Genomic DNA, 22,957 nt, shown 5'->3' with positions numbered 1-22,957 from the left:
TCCCCTGTTCTCAGCAGATATATGGAGTGATCATTCATTTCAGACAGACCCAGACTTACCACCTGGTTGGAAAAAAATAAATGACATTGCTGGGATCTACTACTGGCACATACCAACAGGAACAACTCAATGGCAGCGTCCTGTGTCCATCCCAACAGATCTCCAGGGCTCACGGAAAGGATCACTTGGTTCCATTACTCCATCCCCTACTCCAGAAACTGAGGTAACCTGCTGTGTCTTCTTGTGGGCTACATACTGTAAGGAAAATTGAAATAACTTTTTGAACTTGCAGGTTTAGCTGATAGCTAAGCTGGCCTGATAATGTCCTAAAGTGTAGATACTTGTTGATAATACCTCGTAAGTATCTGTTCTCTATGTTCATTTTATAATGGTGGTGCCTGATGAAACACCCTAAACTTTGGATGTGTAGGATGAAATCAGACATACCTCTGATAAACTGGACAGGCAGCCTGATGAGTGTGAAACTTTGGCAGTTCTGAAGCATTGCTGCATTATATGGATACAGGATACATACAATTTTTGCACATGATAGAAACTTCTGGACCCTTTGTTTGCATCTTCTTTTTGTCTCATTTGGTAGGGGTATCACAAAAGACATATGAGTCTTCATTTGATTCCTTTACAGGGTAGTTTCTATTGAATAAACATGAAGTGTTCTCAAGTGTAAGTCTCTGTACATCCTGCCAGTAACAAATATCTATCAGGCTTTCACTAGAAACAGAAATACAGACTCTGTCCTCCACATGTGCTGAAAGAGCAGTACCTGGTACTGCCTTTTAAAATAATGCTTTCAGGCACAATCCAAAGGTTTGTTTAGTGTCATGTAAGTAGAAAAATAAAAACAATTTTCATAAAGAAGAGTATGCTTCAAAAAATACAATCACTTTGTTTGAGTATGCTGGGAAGACTTCTATGGAATTAAATACTAATATAATATAAGGTTGGTTTAAAATTATTTTTATATGGAATTTTCAGAAAAATATCGACAATTTTGTCAAGGGAAGTCTTTGTACTGGCTCCGAGTTTTGGATCAGGCAATCCCTAAGGGTTTGATTTTTTGGTTTTTAATTCATTTAGAGAGAACATTTTTTGATTTTGTTCATATATGCATAAAACTAACTTACATGGAAGTTAAGAGGAGTTAAGAACATTCAATTATGTATTACCATCTTGACCCTAAAACTTTTATCCTGTGTAGGCTTAAATACATACAGTCTTGTTCATTATTGTAGAAAGGTTGTTCCCACATGTTCATAAATGCTACTCATAAGGTCTGCAAACTTGACCACAACATTTCAGTTATGGTTTACATCTGCCAAGCTCTCATACTATGCACCAGGCATGCTGGAAATAATTTCTGAGAGGATTCTTGGAGAAAGAACTGTAGCTGTTACAATTCTGGTAGAAAACAAAAAATAAATCAGAAATGCTGAATGTGTAGGGCTGCACAACCTTCTAATATAAACTCCTGTCATATAACTTTACTGTTATTATTTTTCTAACTCTAGAATGTAGTGAATGGGACCTTAATTAGTAAATTAGAGATGGTTTTCACAAAAACCCAGAAATCAGTATGGTTGATAAACTGCAGAGGAAAAAAAAAGTATTTTCATTTGAAGTATTTTCTACTTCTGTTTAAAATGTCTTTACAATTAAAATTTCAGACCTGCTGGTAATGTATTACATGTATTTTAACCTTTCATGATTGTTTGCTTTAAATGAAATTTAGTTTGTGATTATGAATAATAATAATTAATTCTCAATAGCATCTCCTGAGTACAAAATGTATGAATGATAATAACATAGATTTTAGTACAGTATAGATGTATTAAGTAAGACATATACATGTAGTAGGCTCACCTAAGTTTTGATATGGCAGTTCTAATTCAGCAAGGAATTTATTCCAGCAAAGACTTATGCATAGACAATTCTATGGCAGCACCAAGATCATGTACTGTGCTGTAAAAGGTGATACAGAAATAAGCACTTCCCCAAAATTCATATTAGTATGATATCATGTAGTTATTTTAATTGTAGATATAGGCAAAAGTATTTGCTTTTTGTCAGTTTCTGCATTCATTGATCAGCATCTTAGGGTTATTGAAGCAGTACTGGCTTTTTGACTCTGTGATCATTAAGACAGCATTCCAATCCAGCACCAGCAGTCTTGGAGTATGGGAGCTCAAAACAAGAGCATGAATTGGGCTCAGGATTTTGTCCACTTCCAAATACTGAAACAGCTACAGAGGCTCCAGGCATGGCTGGAGTTATAGTGGGAAGTGTTAGAAGAAGTCTTGCATTTCTTGAAACCACAGATGCCAATCTTTTTTAAAAGGAAGTGGAGGAAGAATCCTTTGTGATTCAGCTGGTTCTGAACAGAACCCCAGTGCAGAGCAGTAAGAGAGAATACATCATAGTGTGTGTTTGAGATAGGAGTAATGGAATAATTTGACAGTGTCAGCTATCATGAATTTTTGGGTTTTAGTCTCTCTGCAGTTTAGTACATGCCAGCACTGTGTCATCTCCAAGTCACTGGCAGGCAATATTTGTTTCAATTCCTGTTCCCTGCCCCGCTGCATGCCCAAGTGCTCCTCCTTTCCCTCCCTGGGAAAGAATAATGCAGGTGTCTGTGATAAGGTCAACCTGACACTTCACAGGAGATTGGGAATTCAGTCTAGACTAGGGGCTCCCAAATGCCTCCATCCCAGCACTACCACTGACAGCATCACTTGTGGTGGAGAACTTCAACCTCCAAGCTGGACCCATGAGTGAGCTGTGTACTGCTGGTTCCCTCATTGCTGCTGGGAGCCTGAGCTTCAAGGGAATGTGTTTTGAGAGGGCTGGTTAAGCTCATTCCCCCACGCTGGGTTTGTATTGCTTCATTCTGAAAAGGTTTTAGGCAGATAAAAGAGTAGGATCTAGGATTGAGGACTGGCATGGGTAGTGTTTCATATCTGAACCAACTGGCTTCTGTGAGTCCATAAAAATACCTTATCTAAGTTACATTTGTCTGTAAAGAATCATGTGCCAGTCTTGAAATGAGTTTATTTGGGCTCTTTCAGGTTATGAGTTTGTCAGACAAACATGTAGAAACACTGTTTTCCCCACCCCCCCTCCCAGTGACACCTTTTTGCCCTTTGTCTTGTTTCTTCCTTTTTTTCCTTCATTTTATTTTGTGTCCCTGTCTCTTAAATAATGTAATATACAGAAGCTTTGCTTCATTTGGTAGAATGTGGCTCACAGCTGAGGGCAGTCAACAAAGAACAGATCAATTCAGCCATTTTTATGCTGTAGCTTACTCTGGATATTTAGCATAAAGAAAAACAATTATTACTGTTGAACAGAGAAATTTTTTTTAAATGGTAGGGAGGAATGATGCTGTTGTGCAAAATGTTTTAAAAAGAAAAATAATGCGAAAATGTCTTATTTTTACATGAAGTGCAAGGCAATTTTTCTTTCACAAGATAATCAGTAAATTTCAATCCAAAGCAATTATGGGTTAAGCATTATGCAAAAATCCTGCTGATTTAACAAAAATGCTAATAAATGCTAAATATGAATAACCTGTAACATTCCTTCCCTTCCTCCCCCTCAAAAGCATGAAAATGTATTTTGGTTTTGCACACCTGTTTAAATTGGACTTCATTTTAGATCCCTGTTTTCTCTTGTGTGTTGTCAAATTACATCCTTTTTGAATCCTTGTCTTTTGTAACATTCTTTTCCAAGTTTTAGAAATTTTGCTGCCTCTTTCCCATTTCCTGTGCAGAGAAAAAGCTGTAGTGTTTAAATTTCAATAAGAGCTTCTTTGAGGTCATAGGAGAATTTGGTGATGGAAGTTGTCTTCTTATAGCCTTACTCATCCCAGGTCTTGAACACCTCTAGAGGTTCTTCTGTAGGTAACATAAACACCACAGCTGGTAATTAAAGAGAAGGGACTTGGGAGGAAAAGGTAACAACTCAGTTAATTCAAAGGCACATTAGGAAAGGTTATTCCTGGGAGTTGTTTCTCACAAAATAATTCCTCCAGTGGGGGTATACTGAGAATGCTCCTGGGGTGAGAAGTCCACCCTACAGATGAATACTTTGGGCAATATTAGTGGGTACCACTTCACCTTGAGGCTGAGCTGGACAGCCCAGCAGAGCTCATCTCAGAAGGGGAATTAATTTCAGGATTTCTTGGTTTGGTGAAGCTATAAAGAAGTGGCTCTGGGTCTCCCAGCAATCAAATCTCCTGGCTTTTATTGAGGACTGTGGGAATTCTCTCCAGGTGAGGAGGAGAGAGGCACTCCAGCATCAGCTGTTCTCAAGCTTTACAGAAAAGCCTGAACCTCAGGTTGTTTAGTGCTAGACACACTGCTGCTTGCTTGATTGTACCAGTGAACACCTTTGAAAATCTTTGAGAAACTTGAATGGAAAAGGAGAGGGTGGGGGCTTTGTTTGGTTTGGGGTTGTTTTTTAAAAAAGCTGGTAGACTTTGCAAAACTAATTTTTCAGTAAGAAATCTCTGCATTCCTTACTAATCCTTCTTCCCTTCTTGCCCTTTTCTTGTGCTTTCCCTCTAGAAATATTTGATTTTTACCTTGTGTGTATCTTACCCTTGTATATATATTTTTTTGTGTTTCAGTATTTCAGTATTAGGGTCTTTTAACAAAAGTACTAATCAAATGGAAATCCTAGTATTTCCTCTTAGTTGCTGTTGATCAAAGGCTGTAGCAGCTGTGGCCAACATTCATATTCAGATTCATTTCGCTTGCTTTTAAGGTCATAGTTAAAGAGTAATTTCATTGTCTGTTCCTAATTTATATTAACTTTCCTTGTTTCAATCATTTGTTTTGGTAAGTAACTGTTAGAGGCATGTCTTCTCTCCCCTTCCCTCCAAATGCCATGCTATAGTGGAGTAAGTAGTTGAAGTTTGAGGTGATCTGTTCCCTAACCCATCCTCTAAATATCAATGCTAACAACAGTGTCTTGTGTTTTTTTTTCTTTTTTTTCTTTTTCTTTTTCTTTTTTTTTTTTTTATCAATGTGCTTCTTCCTGTGTGAATAATTATGTGTCTAGAAACAGCCATGGAGTGATTTTGCTGTACTGAATGGGGGAAAGATTAATAGTGACATTTGGAAGGCAAGTATATTGTCAGATTTTAGAACCTTTACTACTATTACCATTGTTTTTTTGCATGGCAGTGGCTGTTTTCCCCTTTTATTTCTCCATTAATGTCATTCATAACCTAGGCCAAAGTGAACGGGGGTACTGCTAGGGATATCTAGCTCACAAACATGCTGCCTTTTCTATCTTTCCACTTGGAATGGATTCAGTCTAAACTAGCAGGGCAACTGCCATGATGTAACAAATAAGATGCCTGCACTGAATGAAATGCAGCTTGAGAAATATATATATATCTCTATATATGCATGCCTCTTTTCAACTTCAGCCAGAAATACTATCGCTTCTTTGCAGGGAGGATTTAATTTCTCTTTGAGATAAGAAATAACATGATGGTGTACTTAATACTATTATAATAGTATTAAAACTATACTAACAGCACTGCCTCTATCTCTAGGACCTGCATGCAGCCACTGTGAACCCAGACCCAAGTCTGAAGGAGTTTGAAGGAGCAACGTTACGCTATGCCTCTTTAAAGCTCAGGTACATTGACTTCAGAAGTCTCAGTGGAATGACCAGCTCTGTTTTGTGTTGTGCTGTAATTTTCATATGACTTTAAGACTGATTTCGTTTTGGTTTGTTTTTTTTTTTATGTCACAGAAATGGTCCCCAATCTGATGATGATGATTCTTGCAGCATCAACAGTGATCCAGAAGCCAAGGTCTGTATGAAGATCCACAATGGTATAACAATTTAAAATCTAGCAGCTGTAAGCATAAAATTCTAAGGTGCAGAATGTCTCCTAAGTTTTGAAATTAAGTGTACTCCTCCTCTTGGCACAATATGGATTGACCGTGCAAGACAAATTCCATCAAAGGAGTTTGCAGATCTAAAGCTTCATTCAGCTGGGTCAGGAAAGTGTGACTTATTTTGAAATCACGTAAGCCAGTAAACTGGATTTTAGAGCTCAAGATTCTGCTGGCCCCCTGTAATAACTGTCCTCTTGCACTACTGAGTGTCTGTCTGAGAGAGGGCTCTGGTTTTTATTATCTCTAGATAGCTTCCAGGGGCATTCAGTGACAGAATTTGCTCTTTATTTTCAAGTTTGTCCCTTTTTAAAGTATTCTTCCTTTTTTATATGTCTGCTTCAACTTACAGCTACTAACAAGGAAGTTACCTTTCAGAACAAGAAACTTCATTTTTTAGAGGAAAGAATGCAACCTACTTTGAGAATGCACTTCATAGTGAAAAATTAGACCATTATGCGGCAAAGCACCATAATTAAAGCTTTTACTGTTAGAATCTAAAGGTTTTGAGAAGAAAGAAGCAGCAAAAAGTTTTGTATGCTTGCATATCTATCTCCAGATTTGCCTTGTTGATAGTTTTGCCTTTTACTTACATCCATTATTAAGGGTGCATATGAATCTCTAGAATTGAAAATACAAGTAATTTAAATAAGTATTTTGGCTGTGCCATACAGCTGCAGCAACTGATAGGATCTGAAACTACTTATTTGCAGGAACAATATGTATGTAACAGAGCTATAATTTTAATAGCATTAATGATACATTTTAGGAGAGAAAACAGACTGATTATGGCACTTAATTTTCTTTGTCATCTTGATTATTTGGCTTGTGATATGTAATTCAGATGTAAACAGTTGTACTTTGCTTGGCTCGCTGGTAGTTTAAAAGCAAGTGCTAAATTCTGAGCACAGTAAATAGAGTTGAAGGACTGAGGAACTTTAGGTTCCAGTCCTGAGAACAATAGAGTTGTTTCCTTCATGATGAGCCTTATGGTATGGAAAGCTTTAAAGGGAGGCAGTATTTTGGTATGTCTATGACTTTACCAGGTGATTTGCACTGAGTATTTTTTGAGCTGTTCCTGCATGGAGGACCATGGCAGTAGTTTTGCAGACAAATAACTTGTGCCATCACCTCCCTTCCCTCTCTCACTTGATGTTTAAACTTCAGTATTTATGGATCAGGTACCTCTCTGGTGTCTGTGAAATAGGACAGTGCCAAAAGCTTATCCTCTTTTGTCTTATCACAACTGGTTTTGTTTTACCAGCTCAGGCAAAACTATGCTGATAACACTTATATGGGTAATCAAAACTGAGCACTGAAACAGTCACAGAAGTGATTGAGAGGAGAAGACAAGAAACAGAGGAGAAACTAGACATGTTGTTGCCTTTTTAAAAATCACTTGAGTCAAAGCACCTTGCCTGATTCTGCACAATGCAGATGCTGTGCAGGGGCAGCAGTGACCACAGCAGATATTGTGTGGTCCTGCAGGTGAAGCTCAGCAGTGCTGACATTGATTTGCAGCAGGAGAGGCTGAGGGCAGAGCTGTTCAGTGCATCTGCCTCTGTCCCAAGAACAGGGCAAGTATGGCCATATCTCACAGGAATGGCAAATGGTCCAGAAACAGCAGGGACAATCTTCATCTGTGGAAAATGCTCTGAGATCTTTATTTCTCACGTGGATGGTAAGGGGATGGGGTAGGTGTATTGCTTGCTAGTCCATTTTACCCCAGATTTGGAGAGACTGAAGGAAGTCTGATAGGATTTGAAACAGATGACTTGAAAAAATCAGATGTTTTCAGCCTTTTAGGCTCTCCCCTCCCATATTATCTGCCTTAACTATCTTTGATTGAAGCTTTCTTTTGTGGGGCAGCAAGCACAGATAAATACTTTTTCTTCATTTTATCATAAGTAAAGAGAATAAAGGGGTTTTTTAGCTCATTAAACTATCTATTGGAAGAATTTGTTAAGATGAACTTTGTTAGAGGTATGCTAGAGATCTTAAACCTATTTAAACCTAATAATGACATTGGCCAGTACATTTGTGGAAAAAACCAGCATCCTATGGCACATTTAATGCTGTACTTCAGCAAAGGGAACCGTGCCACCTTGTGGGAAGCTTTAGTAGTTGTCTTCCCCCAGAGAGTGAGCTTCTGCAAAGATTGAAGCACTGCAAAAATGCCTGCTTTGGGAAAAGCATGTAATATGATTAATGTAATTGTTGTAAGAAAAGTGACTTATACAGAAACATATTTAAGTGTCATAATTATCAGTAAAGAACAAATGTTTCTCTGTGTATCACGTGCTTAAGATGCAGTTCATGGTTTCATGTCCGTGGCATCTCAGTCAGGTTACTGCAGAAGGTCACAAAGGAGAAGTGGAAAGAGGAGAATTATTACATCCAGCTTCTTGATATCATCCATTTATTTTGGTAGAAATTTCTTGAAGAGATGGCTTATTGTGCTTGATGAGGATCCTAATTCTGCATGTGAAACATGCACAGCTAGAAATGAGTTTTGGATTGGTGCTTCCCAGGAGACGGATCGTAACCTTCCTGGTTAATTTATAGAGCAATGTGTGTCTTCCTAATTGAGTTTCAAGGAAGGAAAAAGATGCTTTTAACAATCCCAGACTGTAAATTCTTCTGGGTTCTCTTTTTTTTCATTGTTATAAAATACAATGTCCCTATGTAAAAACATAGGACGGTGCTAAATTTTTTCTTGTGTCCATATATAGAAACAGAACCTCCTGGGAAACCTGTCACTGTCCCTAGGAATGGCACAGATTTTCAGATTTCCTATCCACATTGGTCTGCTCAGCAAAGCTTCACTTTTCCAGCCTCACCATTTTAGAGCTATTGACAGCATATTTTGAGCATTTTTAGCTAAGTCCATTATCTAAGAATGGGAAGAATGTATTTGAACCTGTGCGAGTCCTAGGCATTTACTCCAAAAGACTGTTTTCTACTTTAGAAAGCAATAAATGCTCTGTATCTCAAAGGAAGGGAATGAGACTATTTCCAAGAGAGAGAGCATCAGGAGATGTTGATAACAAGTATTTAAATTTAGTGCTTCACCTGTAGGTGAATGAAAACACAGTTGAAGACATGGAAGTTGGTGATGAATTTCTAGGGATTACCTGGCTTTTATGGTTTAACCAGGTGGCCTTTGGCTAGCTGACTTGTGGCTGTTGTGAAAGTGGCCTGTAAATCAAAATAATTTATCTAAGCACTATCAAAATAATTTTACAAAATTCCATGTGCTCCCCAAAGATTTAATATCCATATCTTGACTGCTTTTCTTACTATAGAAGCAGGTGTATGTGTTTTAGAGACATTGTATATTTGCTTCTTTCTGTTCTTTTCCAGAAGAAAACACCCTGCCTAGACACAGGATCATGTGTAAATAATCAGTGTGTATCTTTGGGGGTGGACATGAATCTGATTTCTGGCCCAAGTGAAGACTTTTCCTGAAGGGAGCTTTTGCCATGTCCAGCAATCCCAAGAAAGGATTCTTTTCTTAAAGTCAAAGCAGCTTCCATCTTCTTGGTGCAATCAGGGAATATTCAGCATTTCCCAGCAGTCCCCCTCAGGCTGCATTACAGTCTTCTCACAAGCTCATTAAATGCTGCAAAAAGCCTCAATTCAATTAATTCAATTAATTAAATTTAAGGAGTTTATTCCATCTTAAGTCTCTTTTCAAAAGTAGATTAAATCTAAAAGAGAAATAGGGTACCTTCAACAGTTTTTCTTCTAAAGTGGTATTTTTGCTTGGTTTTTGGATTAGGAACTTGTTTCTTTCAAAACAATCTTTTGTTTTCATTCCCTAGGAAATAACACTGGAAGAAATCTCATACCCATTTCTTTACCCTTATAAGGAACCACAGTATATAAGCCCATGTATTAATTTCAAGTTTCTTCTTAAGTGTTTTTTGTGGGGCTTCTTTCTGCTTTGACTAGTCTTCCTGTCAAACGGATTCAAGTGTAATCTGCCATTCCACCTTTGCAGCTCCTGGGAAGCCATGGTGAGTGGTGGAGGTGGCTGTTTCTAAACTGGGTTGTTATTTCTGAATTTGGCTGTTTGCCACTAGCAGCATAAAGGCACCCTCACATCTATAGAGCTGCTGCAGGTAAATGATGCAGGTGCTTGAAAATATTCTGCTTCAAAAGCAGCTGTAGAAGTAGCCAACTAAAGCACTACATATCCTCAGTGATTTATTTTTTTAAATAGTCTTTTTCATGTTGTGCATTAGACCTTTCAGAGAATGTCTTTGCTTGTTCTTCATCTCTGTGAATGATAGTTAATACTGTTGTGTCATTAGGTAAAAACTCCTAATGTCATATGTGATGTATATCATAATACAGATTTCTGTCTGGAGGATATTTGCTTCCACCTTGTTTCTAAATGGAGCCTTGTTTAATCAGATATGAAGATGAGTTCAGGGCAAGGAAGATGCAGCATTTTCCCAAATCTCATGGATTTACTTTATAAGGCCATACCGAGTTACAGTATGGGTTTTTGTTATACTATATGAAAAATATAAGTGTCTGGGATAATATTGGTTTCTCTGGGTCTGGATTGAAGGCACTTGAGACAGTAGTTCATGTTCGGACTCAAGTGTTTATTATTTCTTAGCAGTAAAACAGTCTCACAATTGTGAGTTTGGCAGCTTTTCTTTAGAAGGGACAAAATGGCTAGCAATCTCTTGTTAGAAGGTCTTTTTAAGACTAAAATATCCAATTAAGAACTGATACCTAGATTGTTTTGCCTTTTAACCCAATAACTGATCCCAAAGAGCCTGCAATGCAGAATTTCTGCCCAATTACAAAATGCCAGCCAAACCCATGAAGAAGAAGCAAGAAGAAGCATGAAGAAGAAACCCAGGATGACACCCTGTGCCCTCCATCTTGCTTTCATTCACAACACACTAAAAATCCCAAAAACTGAATTTCTCACCAAGTGATAAACCTACACTACTCTCTATAATCTATTTCACACTTTTGTGGATTCTAGTCTGTCTTGAAGTCTAGGAAACTTTCTCCATGAATGAGGGTCAAAGTCAGTGCTCCCCTGGGGGTCAGGGCACCCCAGAGCACACAGAGAAATATTCCCAGTGCCCTGGGTTTCCACAGGATAACGTAACCTAATTTCTCAAGCCATTCAAGATGATAATGAGATCCTGCAAAATATTACATGTCTTTCACTCCTAGGAATCCCATGTATCTCTGGGATCTAATTAACTGTGAACCTAACACACACAATTAGGACATGAGTGCCCAAACAGTAGGAGAGATGTAGAGGAGACATTTTACTTGTAGTTTTCCTTAGAAAAACGCATCACAAAGCCATTCCTCATGTGAAAGAGAATGAAAACTGCTTGAATATTTGCCATTATTTTCCAGGCTCTTAATGCAAGAATTGCATCTTGAGTTTGGGGCGTTATCAGGATTTGTTTTGTTAAGATATGCTGTACAAAAGGTTTGCACTGGGCTGGGAGGTTTCTGCAGGATTGGGAAAAGAGAAGATAAATCATAGGAACACCTTTGTTTCAAATCAAAGCAAAATATCTTCATGGCCAGGGAAGTTCCAGTGTTGACAGTGGCTGTGTCTGCCACAGGCACATTGACCAGGAATTATTGGTGGGGTAAGTAAGAGCACAGGTGCCAGACGCATCACAGGAGGATGGCTGATGCAGATGGGAGCTGTGTGGGTCATGCTTTGCCCTTGGGACAGTTACTGCCTTTGCTATGAGTGGCCAGGTTGTGTGGGCAGTTTGGGTGCATGCCCGTCACCACTGTCCTTGTGGGGAGGCAGCTTCCCTGGTTGCCAGTCAGGTGAGGTGACGCTGGAGGGAGCCTTGCCTCTGGAACTGCAGCTGTGGAACACCAAAAGTGCTGCTGTGGCCTCTCAGCAATGGGTTACTAGGAAGTGCTGGCTACATTTGAGAAGACATGAATATACCTATTTTAATTTTTTTTAAATGATATTATTTCTTCCATGGTGGCAGTTTCTATTGCTTCACTTGGTTCAAAGCGCCAGTATCATCTTCAGTATTTTTCTCATGGAGGTGCACAGTCCAGTTTTTCTTGGCTGGATTCTGTGTACAGCATCTTGCTGTGTACAACCATATAACAAACTGTGGTGGTTCAGTAGAACACAGAAAACTCCAGGCTGCTATCTAAGCAAATTTTTTTTTTGAAGGAGAATCTTCACTTTCTAATATTTTTATGTTGCTTATTTTAGTAGTTTTTAATCACAGTTTATTCACTGTTTTATGGTGCCACACAGTATACTTTTCATGGGCTAGCAGTACTTAGGGTGGGATTGTTGAAGGAACCCTCAGGAATGGACAGAAACTGGGAGAAGCAGCAGCTTGTCATACTCGTGTCACAGGCAAAAAGTTTCTGTGGCCATTCTGCAGACCAGTGGATTCTGTCAGCAAGCAGCTCCCAGTTCAGCACAGCCTGGGCTGGTATTGCTGGCACACCTCCCTGTCAGCTCACCAGCAGCTTTGCTGGTACAGTGCAGAGGAAATCCCAGCTTGCAGCCCTTCATGCTCCCCACTTGAGACCAACCATTTCACCTCTAGAACAATCTATGAAGCCTCTGTCAGCTTCAGCTCTGGAATGGCCTGTTGACTGTGAATTGCCTCTTGAATGTCTATTGCTACAAAATGAACTGACAGATTTTTTTGTACTTCTCTTCAATTATTTACATTACCTTGCCAGTTTAGGGCAGCTCAGGGAAACAGCTTGTTCTAGTTTGAAATGTTACAGTGTTTACCATTCCATGGCATAGATGTTTAATGGAAAAAACTGCTGTTTGTATTTATGTGTATATATAAATATATGTATTTATTTCTGTTATATATTGCACATACATGTTATGAAACCAGCATGATACAAACTTGGTGAGTTATTTGTCCATTGTGGACTAGCTGAAAGGTGCAATTATGGAGGAAGTTCATTTACAAATCAATTAAAATGGAATATTGTTTTGAATGACAGAGCAATATTTAGATAGTCTGGCTCTAGCCAGCATGTGTATTTATTTTTACTTCTACTTGTAAATTTTTCTTTAAAAAATGAGACATTTTCCTTGTCAAAATTCTCTGCATTTCATCCAAGAGAAAAGGGATAATATTTATCTCTTAAGAGCTGTGAAAGCATGAGATGTGCCTCATATATAGGAAGCATATGTGCATCATAGTGCCATGTTGTACATTATGCATTATTCCATATGTTTGGAGATGATGACTCTGTGGTGCTTCAAGGAGACAGCATGACAGTAAATGTGTCCTCAAGTGTGGGGGTCCACCAGGGCTCAAGACTTCTGGGCTCTGGATTCATGTTTATTTGAGTCTTTTCAAAAAGTGGGAATTGATCAATAGTGATTTAACTTCATTGACTTTGGATCCTGTTGTAAACATAATTTCTGCAGAAATCAAATTACTTGTAATAATGTTGCTTCTAAGGAGACATTAAATTCTGACTTTAGTGAAGCTGGAAGATTTTTCTCCATTGATCCATAAGGTCAAGAGTTCACTTAAAGGTTGGGAGCTCTTCAGGGATTTTTGTTTCTTTTAAAATTTGGATGTCATGCATATTCCCTTTGAAATTATGCACCACAGTACTAAATAAAGTACTGCTGGTGGCATTAGAAGCACTTATATGTCTTTCAGCCTAAAAAAGAGGCTACATTGGGAAAATACAGCATTTAAGGTTAAAGTTAACAAGTGCAGAGCATTAGTTCTAAAGAAATGAGTGCACACATTCTTTATGCTCCGTAAACTCCTGCAGGGCTTGTCTCTACTGACAAGCATATGTGTGTGTTTGCTGGGGTCATGTTTGTGTATCACAGAACAGCAAAATCTGCTTGAATTATCCTAGCAGTTCAGTTACTCTGCAAGATAGACCTGAATTTGAACATCCTTTATTAGTTTCTAGTGAAAAATATGACTGTCTTTTCTTAAATGAGGAAGCACAGATTTTATTTCACTGTACTAAAATGAAGCCCAAGCCACCCTTAGCTCAAAACAAAGTGCATAAACCCATCCCTTTAGGATCTGAAATCAAGGTATCTGTAAAGCATCTAAAGTGAAAACCTCTTCTTACTGAGAAGACTAGAGAAAAGAATAAGATGATTTAAAGGGGCTGTTAGAGAATGGTGGTGTCCATTCTATTTTTTGCTCAAATGACTGGATTTTAAAAAACCTTGAACCAGCACAATGTTCCTGCAGCGTTTTCTAGCCTTGGTAGAGCAGGTTTGACCTCTGGCTGTAAGCCAGGGGGAACCACTGAGACAGAAGTATTGAGCTCAAAACAAGAGAGGAACTTTTGTCATCCTACTCATTGAAGTCTGCAGGTCTGGAAAAATGAGACTGTAGTGGCCTGGAGAATGAGTAAGGGACTGTGAGAGCAGAAAATTGGATACTGACATCCTCTAAAGAAGTAATGTATTATTAAGGTGATTTTATAGTAGTTGTAAAGTCCCCGTATTTAATTTTAGTGGAGTTTAGTTTATAATCATCTGCCTCAATTAGCATTTATTAGTGGTTTCTGAATTCTGCTGTGACCTGAATACTTCTGTCCTTATTTTTGTATTTCATTTGCATTTTCAGTAATTCAAGTAATACAAGATGAACTGCTACAGTAAGCTGGAAATGTTGAGAAGTCTTATTAGTATGTTTTTGATTAAGCATTTTGAATTTTTTGTAGCCAAGAACTTTCATGTGACATCTGTGAATATTTCTTTGAAAAAGTAGATGCACTGCAGTCTCTTCATGTCAATTAAATGAAAGTGCTTGTTCATTAATTGCATAAGTTCTTTTTATTGTCTTGTTACTCTGTCTTTGATCTTCTCTAGTGTTTTCATCTGAAATCAATGTAATCTTTCTTGCTGTGTAGCAGGCAAATAAACTGGAATATACTACTTCCTCAGAATAGAAAGATGTTATGTTATGCTTCCAAAGAATAAAATAATATGATAATGTTTTTTTTTTATTTTCAAACTATCAAAGAAAATGCAAGTGAAATTTCAGAGGTTATGTTGGCTGCATAATAAATGGTTAATTATGTGACCTACATGCTGTGTCTCAGGCACAGACCTGCTCAGTGGTCTGTGATAAAAGGCCTTATTAAATATTGTAGTGATTTACGTATCTGCAGGCAGATATAACCCTTAAAAAGGAAAAATATAAAAGGAAACAAAGGGAAACTACTCACAACCAAGTTCTGTGGCCTTGTGAGTAGAGAAGAAACAAGTAGCACATATTTAAAGCATCAAGGCAAACATACTCTTAATGCAGATGTGTTCATAGTGGCTGCCAACAGCTGTGTAATGTGAAAAGCAATCTGTCTGTGGTCTGCTAATGTACATTAGTTGTTGTTCTCAAACTGATGTTGTAATTCACTTTCACCCTGTTGTGGGATCTTTTCTATCCACACCTTTATGATCCATCCAGCTTCCAACAGTACTCTGCCATCAGTCATGTGCACTTGATCTCTTGTCCTCTTTTTAGTAGGGGATTGTATTTGCTTTGTCTTTCTCAATTATTTTATTTTTATTTTCTTTAATGCTTCATGCTTAGCACTGCATGAGGCAACAGCTAGAGTGTGCATTTGCTTATGGTTAGAGCTTTGTCACAGTTCTCTGTCCCTGCCAAAGCTCCTTCCAGAGCTCCTCTTGGGAAAGCTGCTGCAGAGCAGGACCCTGCCCTGTGGTGAAGGCTTTGCAATGCCAAAGATCAAATGTGTGATCTGTGGTTTGTTCATTTCTTCAATCCTAAAGTTCCCCAGCTTTAGGAAATATTTTGGATCAGAACTGCACTGCAAGAGAGGTTTGCAGCTCTATACAGAGTTCAGATGACAGCATTTATGAGTTTGGTTCTTAGGTTACAAATCATTAACCCTGAAACATTAATTGGACTTGCAACTATTCAAACATAGGTTCCCCAGAACCATAAAACCAAGCAGCAATAGCTGTGTGTTCATTTTTGTTCATCTGTCTTTTCTTGGGCTAGTATATGATAAGGTGGATTTTTTTCCTCGTGTGTAACTTCTTTGTACAATGTCCTGTGTAGCCAGGCAGGGAATGTGAAGTGTCCAGTCAAGATAAAAATACAAGGTTATTGACTTACCGTGGTTTAAGTGACATTTTTTCATTCACTTCTCTCGGCCATGCAGTGTCTGTGGTAGTATCTTTGATCTTCCCAATCCCACACAGCAATGTTTGCCCAATATACCATTCCTAAGTATCTTTCAGCCTCCTGTATTTATCAACTTCTTTTGTTTTTCTTCAAATCTGTTTTTCTTTGCCAGCTCTTGAAAAGAGTCAGGGGGCAAGCAGACAGCCTGACCAGGCACAGAAAACTTTCTCTAAGAGAGAAAATAAATTCGATAGGCTACTGTAAGACAAAAGTTGACATTGGGATTACTGTGAAATTATGACTGGCCAATAATTATTAATTGCCACTAATTATCTCTAAGCCTTGAGAAGAGCTGCATAACAAATTGGCATTGCCAGGAATGAGCTCATAGACTCTTAATGAAGAAAAGCTGTACTCTGTTTTTTAGCCTGGTTTGCTTTGCCTCTAGGTGTTAGTTGCAGAAGACAGTAGAGTGCATTATCAAAGCTCTTTGGGGTCAGGGGAAGTACTTTGTCTCTTGGTTTGTCAGTGTCATTGGTGGGAGGCAGGGGACCATGATGCTGTGTTAATGTGTTAGAGTTCTAAGCAGTTCTGCTGTCACACCTGACTCAGCTGGCCATGGTGTAAAAATTAGGTCCTGTCTGACTGCGCACACTAGGTGGTTTGTTTCTGCTGGGTTTTGTGCTCTTTTGTTTTAAAGGGAAGAGAACCTCTAAGTCAAATAATGAAAGAGGAAAAAAGCAACCTACAATGAAACATGAAGTGGATCTCTGACAATCCAGCTGCTGACAGACATGCAGGCATGCTCAGACTTCCACCTCTCTCCCACTCCACATTTGTGTATTTATATACTTCACATTTGTGTATTTATATACTTGTGTATTTATATATTTGTGTATTTATATACTTGTGCTCTACTGATGCTCAGTGGACCCTGGTGTGTGTCACATGTTACTGGGTCCTCCTGTTTTCTAGTTCTGAAGATCTGCATGAGGGTCAGCCATGGCTACTGAGCCACATCAGCACATGCATTCACTTAACCACAAAATACAAAGTTTTTTGCCTTTAGGTATATTTTGAGCAAAAGAAAGATACTTTTATATATATATATATACTCAGGTACATGCATTGCCTTGTGAGTAGAATGTTTAGTCTTTTTAGGGTTTATTGAGAGATTTTTGTTTGCAGTTTTTGGGAAATCAGTTTGTTTTCTGAAGCTGTTCTAAAGCATTTTATTTGGGTTATGGTAAGGGCTTCTTGTGAAAAAAGCTTGTCAGGTGCCAGAAGCCAAGGGCTTTCTCATGCCTACCTCACTTGGAAGCACCAAGAGGGAATAGAAGCAGGGAAAAAAGCCAGGTCCTTCACATGGAGGGCAATATGTGGGGTAGGCAAGAGTGTTGTGTTCTGCTCAATTTACTGTTTTGGCAGTGGGCTGCATAAATACCATGGATGCTGCCACCAGAGAATTTCAAACATAGAATAAAGAAAGGCCAGGAAAAAAAAGCAAAACAGTTCACCATCCTTACTAATAGAGATTTAGCTGCTGTCAAGTTCAATTGATAGTCTTTCATCATTTTTGGCCTTCTTATGGTACACTCTGTTCAGTGCAAGGACTGCATAGGTTGGATGGACCTCTGAGCAATTTGGTCTGGTAAGGTGTCCCTGCCCACAACAGGGGATTGGACCTAAACAATCTTTAAGGTCTCTTCCAACCCAAAGCATTCTGTGATTCCATATTTATCCTTGTCTTCAGAAAGTGGCTAACAAATTGCAGAAGTGGTTGAGATGTAAAGAGCAACAAGGAAACAGTATGCTTATTGTATTGTAGTTCTTCACCTCTCTTGTGATTTAGAAAATGTTTCTCTTTGCTAGTATTCTGCCATTCAATTTAATATTTAAATGCTTATAAAAAACCCCTTTCTTCTGGTACAGTAGAATCAGTATTTTTAAAGCTTGCAAAGATAAATATTTAATACCCCAGTGAGTATAGCAGCCCTTTTAGCAAAATTCATGAGCATCAAATGTGCCTGAAACAATTCTGCAATCTTAAGATTAGACCACCTTAATAATTGCTAAAAAAATGGGAGGTTTGAGTATCTTGTGTAGCCCTGAAGTGAAGAGCACCCCTGAGTATTGACCCCTCCTTTGTCTCCTCTTTCACCTTCTCCTTCATGGCCCTTCAGAACTGAAAGTCAGCACTTTGGTGGGTTTCCAGCAGAGCTGGGTCAGGAAGCAGCAGTGTGGGAGAATTTGCATGTTAATTCCTTCTTTGCAAAGCAAAAAAAAAGAAAAAAAAATCCACAAAAAGCTGGAGGCATGAAAGGATTTTTACCTACACTCACTAAAGGGTTTTATGCAATTGCAGAGTGTATTTGCTGTCTGATACCTGAGATGAGATGCAGCATTAGTGGCTTGCTGGAGTGGGTACCAGGGTATCATGAAGCAGGCTCTTCACCTGGGCTTCCTGCTTGGTGGAGTGAGCCTGGAGTGCATTGTGCAAACTGAAAGAAGGCTGAAGGAGAAGTTTTAAAGGGAGGGAGAAATTCATTAATCTTTTTATCCACTGGTGAATTTTATTCCTTCCTTAGTGTGCCAAAGTTGACACATTATGCATGTTTCAAATACCTTGGTGTTCTGGGGTAGGGTTTTTTTTGAGGGCAGCTGTTCCCAAAGCACACACCAGTGATGGTGTGTGAGCTTGATCAGCTCACTGACTTCTCAGCACGTTTGAGAAGGTGGCGAGTGAAGACTCGGCTTTTGAGCTCTGAGGCTGATTTACTGACTGCATCTTGGGGAGGATTGGTAGCTGCAGCATTGGTAGCTGCAGCTGCTGGGCTGTGTGCCTGTGTGGCAGTGTGCTGCTGGAGGCAGCAGGGCTCCCAGCAGTCCCAGCACTGCCTTCCTTCCTGCAGCTCCCAGGATCACACTCTGCTTTCCCAGGGACCCGCAGGATGCTGCTGACAGCAAGGAAAGCTGTGTGGCACAAGGCAGCAGCACTCAGCCATGAGTGTTGGCCTGCTATTGCTGACCCTTTAGGGACCATCTGAAGCATTTGGTGTGGCTGCTCAACAACCAGCCTGTTGAGCCCACTGCTGTAGTTCAGAGTGAAACACCTGTAACCTTCTCTGGAAGAAGTCTTGGTCTCATAGACAAACTCCTATTGACTTAGTGTGAGGGCTGTATTTCTCCCACCATAATGCCAGAGAGCAAATGAGCAGGTTTTGGTGTTTTTTCAGAATAAACACTTTTTATTCTTTACTTTAGTAGGTATAGGGTAGAGATGGTGCCATTCAATTTCTTCCATTTTGTTTTGTTTGCAAAAAAATACCATATGGGCAAAATAATGTTGCCTTGACTTGTTCTGCCAACTGAGTGTCCTGGTTGGCTAAACATCTTTCTGCTAACAAATGTATAATTAGAGTGTTTTAATTTAAAGGTAATTTTGAATTTCTTCTAGAAAAAGCCTGCTTTCCTCTTATGATAGCTTATCATCTTCTTAGCTTTGAAATTGTTTGCTACTTTAGGTAAACTTACTGTAGAAGTGATTGCTGTAATCCACAAAAATTTTCTGGTTAAAAGCCAGAGAGTGGCTGTCTCACAGGAACATAACATAATCCAGTAGTGTTTTTTTTCTTTTTAATTATAGCTCTAGATTTTAGCTAAAATTTCAATTCTGCTTTATCTATAGTTGTGTTTTTTCCTTTGTTGTTTTTGTATTTGTGCGTATCCTAATATTTACTGCTCCCTTGTTTGCTCCTTTATGTTAACAAAATTGTTTTATTGGAAGGCATTGCTGTTACCTCCACAGACACCTTTCATAACAAGTCATGCATTCTTCTTTTTTCCTTTGAATGTTTTCACCTTGCCATTCAGAAATTATATTTTCATTTACTTATCTTTGAGTGTAAGCCCATCTACAAGGCCTTAATTTTTTTTCCCCATTCTAGATGGAGACCTTTAGCATTAACTGCCTAGTTGCTGTTGTATGACAGATGGTTTTTGATTTATTTCTAGTGCTTCGCTGTGCGATCTCTGGGCTGGGTAGAAATGGCAGAAGAAGATCTGGCTCCTGGAAAGAGCAGTGTTGCTGTGAACAATTGCATCAGACAGCTCTCTTACTGTAAAAATGACATCAGAGACACTGTTGGCATTTGGGGAGAGGTAAGAACAGAGTGAAGTTCTCCTCCTTTTGGAACATCCCTCTCACATGATAAAACATCTCAAAGGAACAATTCTGTAGGCAACTACTTCCATGTTCTGTGTTTGGGACTTCACTACCTCAGCCTGGCACTGCCAAATATATAAAAGGGTTCAGGGAAAATGTTGACTTTTTTGTTCCAAACTGCTCAGGACAGCAGATGCCCCAAAAAGCTCACTTTCATGTTACATCTGTGCTAGTACACACCTGTACTAGCAGTACTGCAGTGGCAGTGCTGGGGACACACAGGGCAAACTGTTGAAATTCCGTGTATGTCTTCTTCTTGACCAGAGGTCTGAAAGTGATGCTTTGTAACAACGTTTTCAAAGGTTTCATAATGACAGAGGGCTTTAAGGAAACCCACACTGGCAGGATTGTGGTTCTGAAATGTATGAGAAGATTGGAACTGATGGACAGATGGTTTATCTTACAATGATTATTTTATCAGTGTTTCAGAAGGAAATTAATTATATGTCATCAGTCTGTCTGTTGGCTCCTCTCCAATAACTCTTGAATCTCTGCACCAGTGTCACCCAGTTTTGAAGGATGCCAGATTCTCACACACTGAGGAAAAAAGAGAGAGCCCAGCTTTCCTCTTCCTGGTTTGCTGAAGGGTCAGTGTGCCTTCACTTTCTGAGCCACAGTTGCTCTCTGCTTCTTTCTGAGTTGGCTCTGAAAGAGAGGGTTACTGTGGGAACTCAAGGAAAATTGAAGGGAGCTTTAGGTTTTGTGATGTAGAAAATATTGTCAGGTATTCATCTGTCCCCAGGTGTGCTGGGGATGGAGGAGGAAGTGGTAGATGTTGAGGGGTCAGTAAGTGTAACAAGAAGGGAAAAGGTGGGACATACAGAGGACATAGGAGACAAAGCCACAGTAAAACATCTTTGTTATTTGATTGTTCCTGGACCAACCTAAACTTCTGCCAAATCTCATTTTCTACCTCTCTCCTGACATATTTTCAGAAGGGTTACACTAATGTGGATTGGCCACACAGGAGCTGAATACAAAACTGACAAAAGAGTGAATGTTGTAGCTTCTAAGAGAAGAGATTTCTTTTCTAAGAGAAATGGCACTGCCAAACAAAAACAAAAAAAAAAAAAAAAAAACACAAAAAAAACCCAAAAAACAAACAAACAAACAAAAAAAGAAATCAAAAGAAAGGCTTGTCTACATTTCAGTAAAAATTTCAGGAAAAATAACATTCAGTCTCCCAAGCTATTGTTGCAGTCTGTGGCTCCAGTTCACCATCTATGACCACAGCAATACCAAGATGCTCTGGGGGAGCAACTGAGAGAAAGTGCCCTTAAAAATTAAAATTATGTGTAAAGGAGCACATATATGGTGTTCTATCTATTTAAAATAATTTCAGAAGGATTTTTATATGTAAGAAATATATATTACATATAAATGAACAAGACAATATTGTTTTTCTTTCTTTCTTACACCTGTGAACAGTTTTCTTTTGATAATATAGCTAGACAAACAATTAGAGATGTGTCAGTCATAGGCTTTGGACTTACTGCTGACCCCAGGATCAAAAAAGCCTCGGTATCTTTACATGTGTGTAATCTCATCCATATTTCAGATAGCAGCACTTTGATCACCTTGAAATACATTGTTTACTTTGAACCCTCATGATTTGTTTTAAGAGTTAGTGTTCACATTTCTTCTATATCTCTCTGTCAGTCCCCTTATTCTTTGTTGGAAATCCTTGCAGGTTTTCAAGCTAAGCTGGTTAAAAGTTTTGGTTCTCTTGAATGGATGTTAAAATTAAGAAAAATAATCAGCCTGACAAAACAATAGAGACACTGTGCTGGAATAGGTGGCTCCTGAAGTAAATTGTCTTCCTGATTTTAAAAGAGTTCATTACATCCAACCACATTTTTCTGCCTGCAATGTAAGGCTTCAAGAGTGATTAGAAGAGGCATGTCTTAGAAAGGAATCTGAAAAAATTATACTCCATCACTGATGCTTCAAATGGAGCAATTACGGCAGGAATCTATTATGGAGCTAAATGACTACACGTAAGAATTTTAAGATTGCTTAAAGATTTACTTTAGCTAGAATGTAATGAAAGTGAAATGGGGGTTAGGACTAGCCCCAAGTTTTCATGATTTAAAAAACTGCAAAACAAACCACAAAACCTCCCACCCCCTGGGTAAAATCCTGACCCTGTAGAAGCTTTGTTAGTGGCTTTATTGTGGGATTTCATGCCCTTTGATCCAAAAGAAATTACCTATAAATTTGGAACTTCTACTGTTCTGTAAAATCTAAACAGAAAAGCACTGTTCATCTGTTTGTATTGCTCTTTTGCCATGAATTACATTTCTGTACATTACCATTTCACTTACATGAAAAAGATATCTTCTTGCCATTGACCTATATACTGCAGCCTGTAACACTTCCAGAAAAACTGCTGGGATTGAGCCTCTCTTTCCTTTATTCACTTTCCCTCCATGGATCTTCCTCATCTCAAACCATCAGATCTCTGCAGCTCTTCAGCAGTCTGAAGCATTAAAGCCTATCTTCAAGCTCCTAGCTTGTCTAAATAATTTCTTTTTGACCTATGCAGTGCTTTCATCTCTAAAATAGCTTTTGTATAATAAGGCAACAAAAATTTAGCAAAATATATTGCTTCTGGCTGCAGACAAGTGATCCCTTGAGCATTGCAAGGATCATTTCCTGTG

General features: G+C 38.7%; 1 protein-coding gene across 8 annotated transcripts in view; it reads left to right on the top strand.

The window, feature by feature from the left end:
* Positions 1 to 22,957, top strand: part of APBB2 (amyloid beta precursor protein binding family B member 2) — a 161,947-nt gene that overhangs the window by 96,258 nt on the left and 42,732 nt on the right. For 5 of the 8 annotated variants that reach the window (XM_084204888.1, XM_084204887.1, XM_084204891.1 and 2 more), the window contains 5 exons: positions 15 to 223; positions 5,080 to 5,142; positions 5,582 to 5,667; positions 5,785 to 5,845; positions 20,087 to 20,233. In XM_084204888.1, coding sequence (XP_084061014.1) covers positions 15 to 223; positions 5,080 to 5,142; positions 5,582 to 5,667; positions 5,785 to 5,845; positions 20,087 to 20,233 — 566 coding nt within the window. The remainder of the gene's footprint in view (positions 1 to 14; positions 224 to 5,079; positions 5,143 to 5,581; positions 5,668 to 5,784; positions 5,846 to 20,086; positions 20,234 to 22,957) is intronic. The other 3 variants (XM_084204890.1, XM_084204894.1, XM_084204893.1) reach the window with 3 other exon arrangements.

This window comes from Fringilla coelebs (genome assembly GCF_963513975.1).
Source record: "Fringilla coelebs genome assembly, chromosome: 4".
Classification (NCBI taxonomy): Eukaryota; Metazoa; Chordata; class Aves; order Passeriformes; family Fringillidae; genus Fringilla; species Fringilla coelebs.
This window is presented reverse-complemented; position numbering and strand designations above follow the sequence as displayed.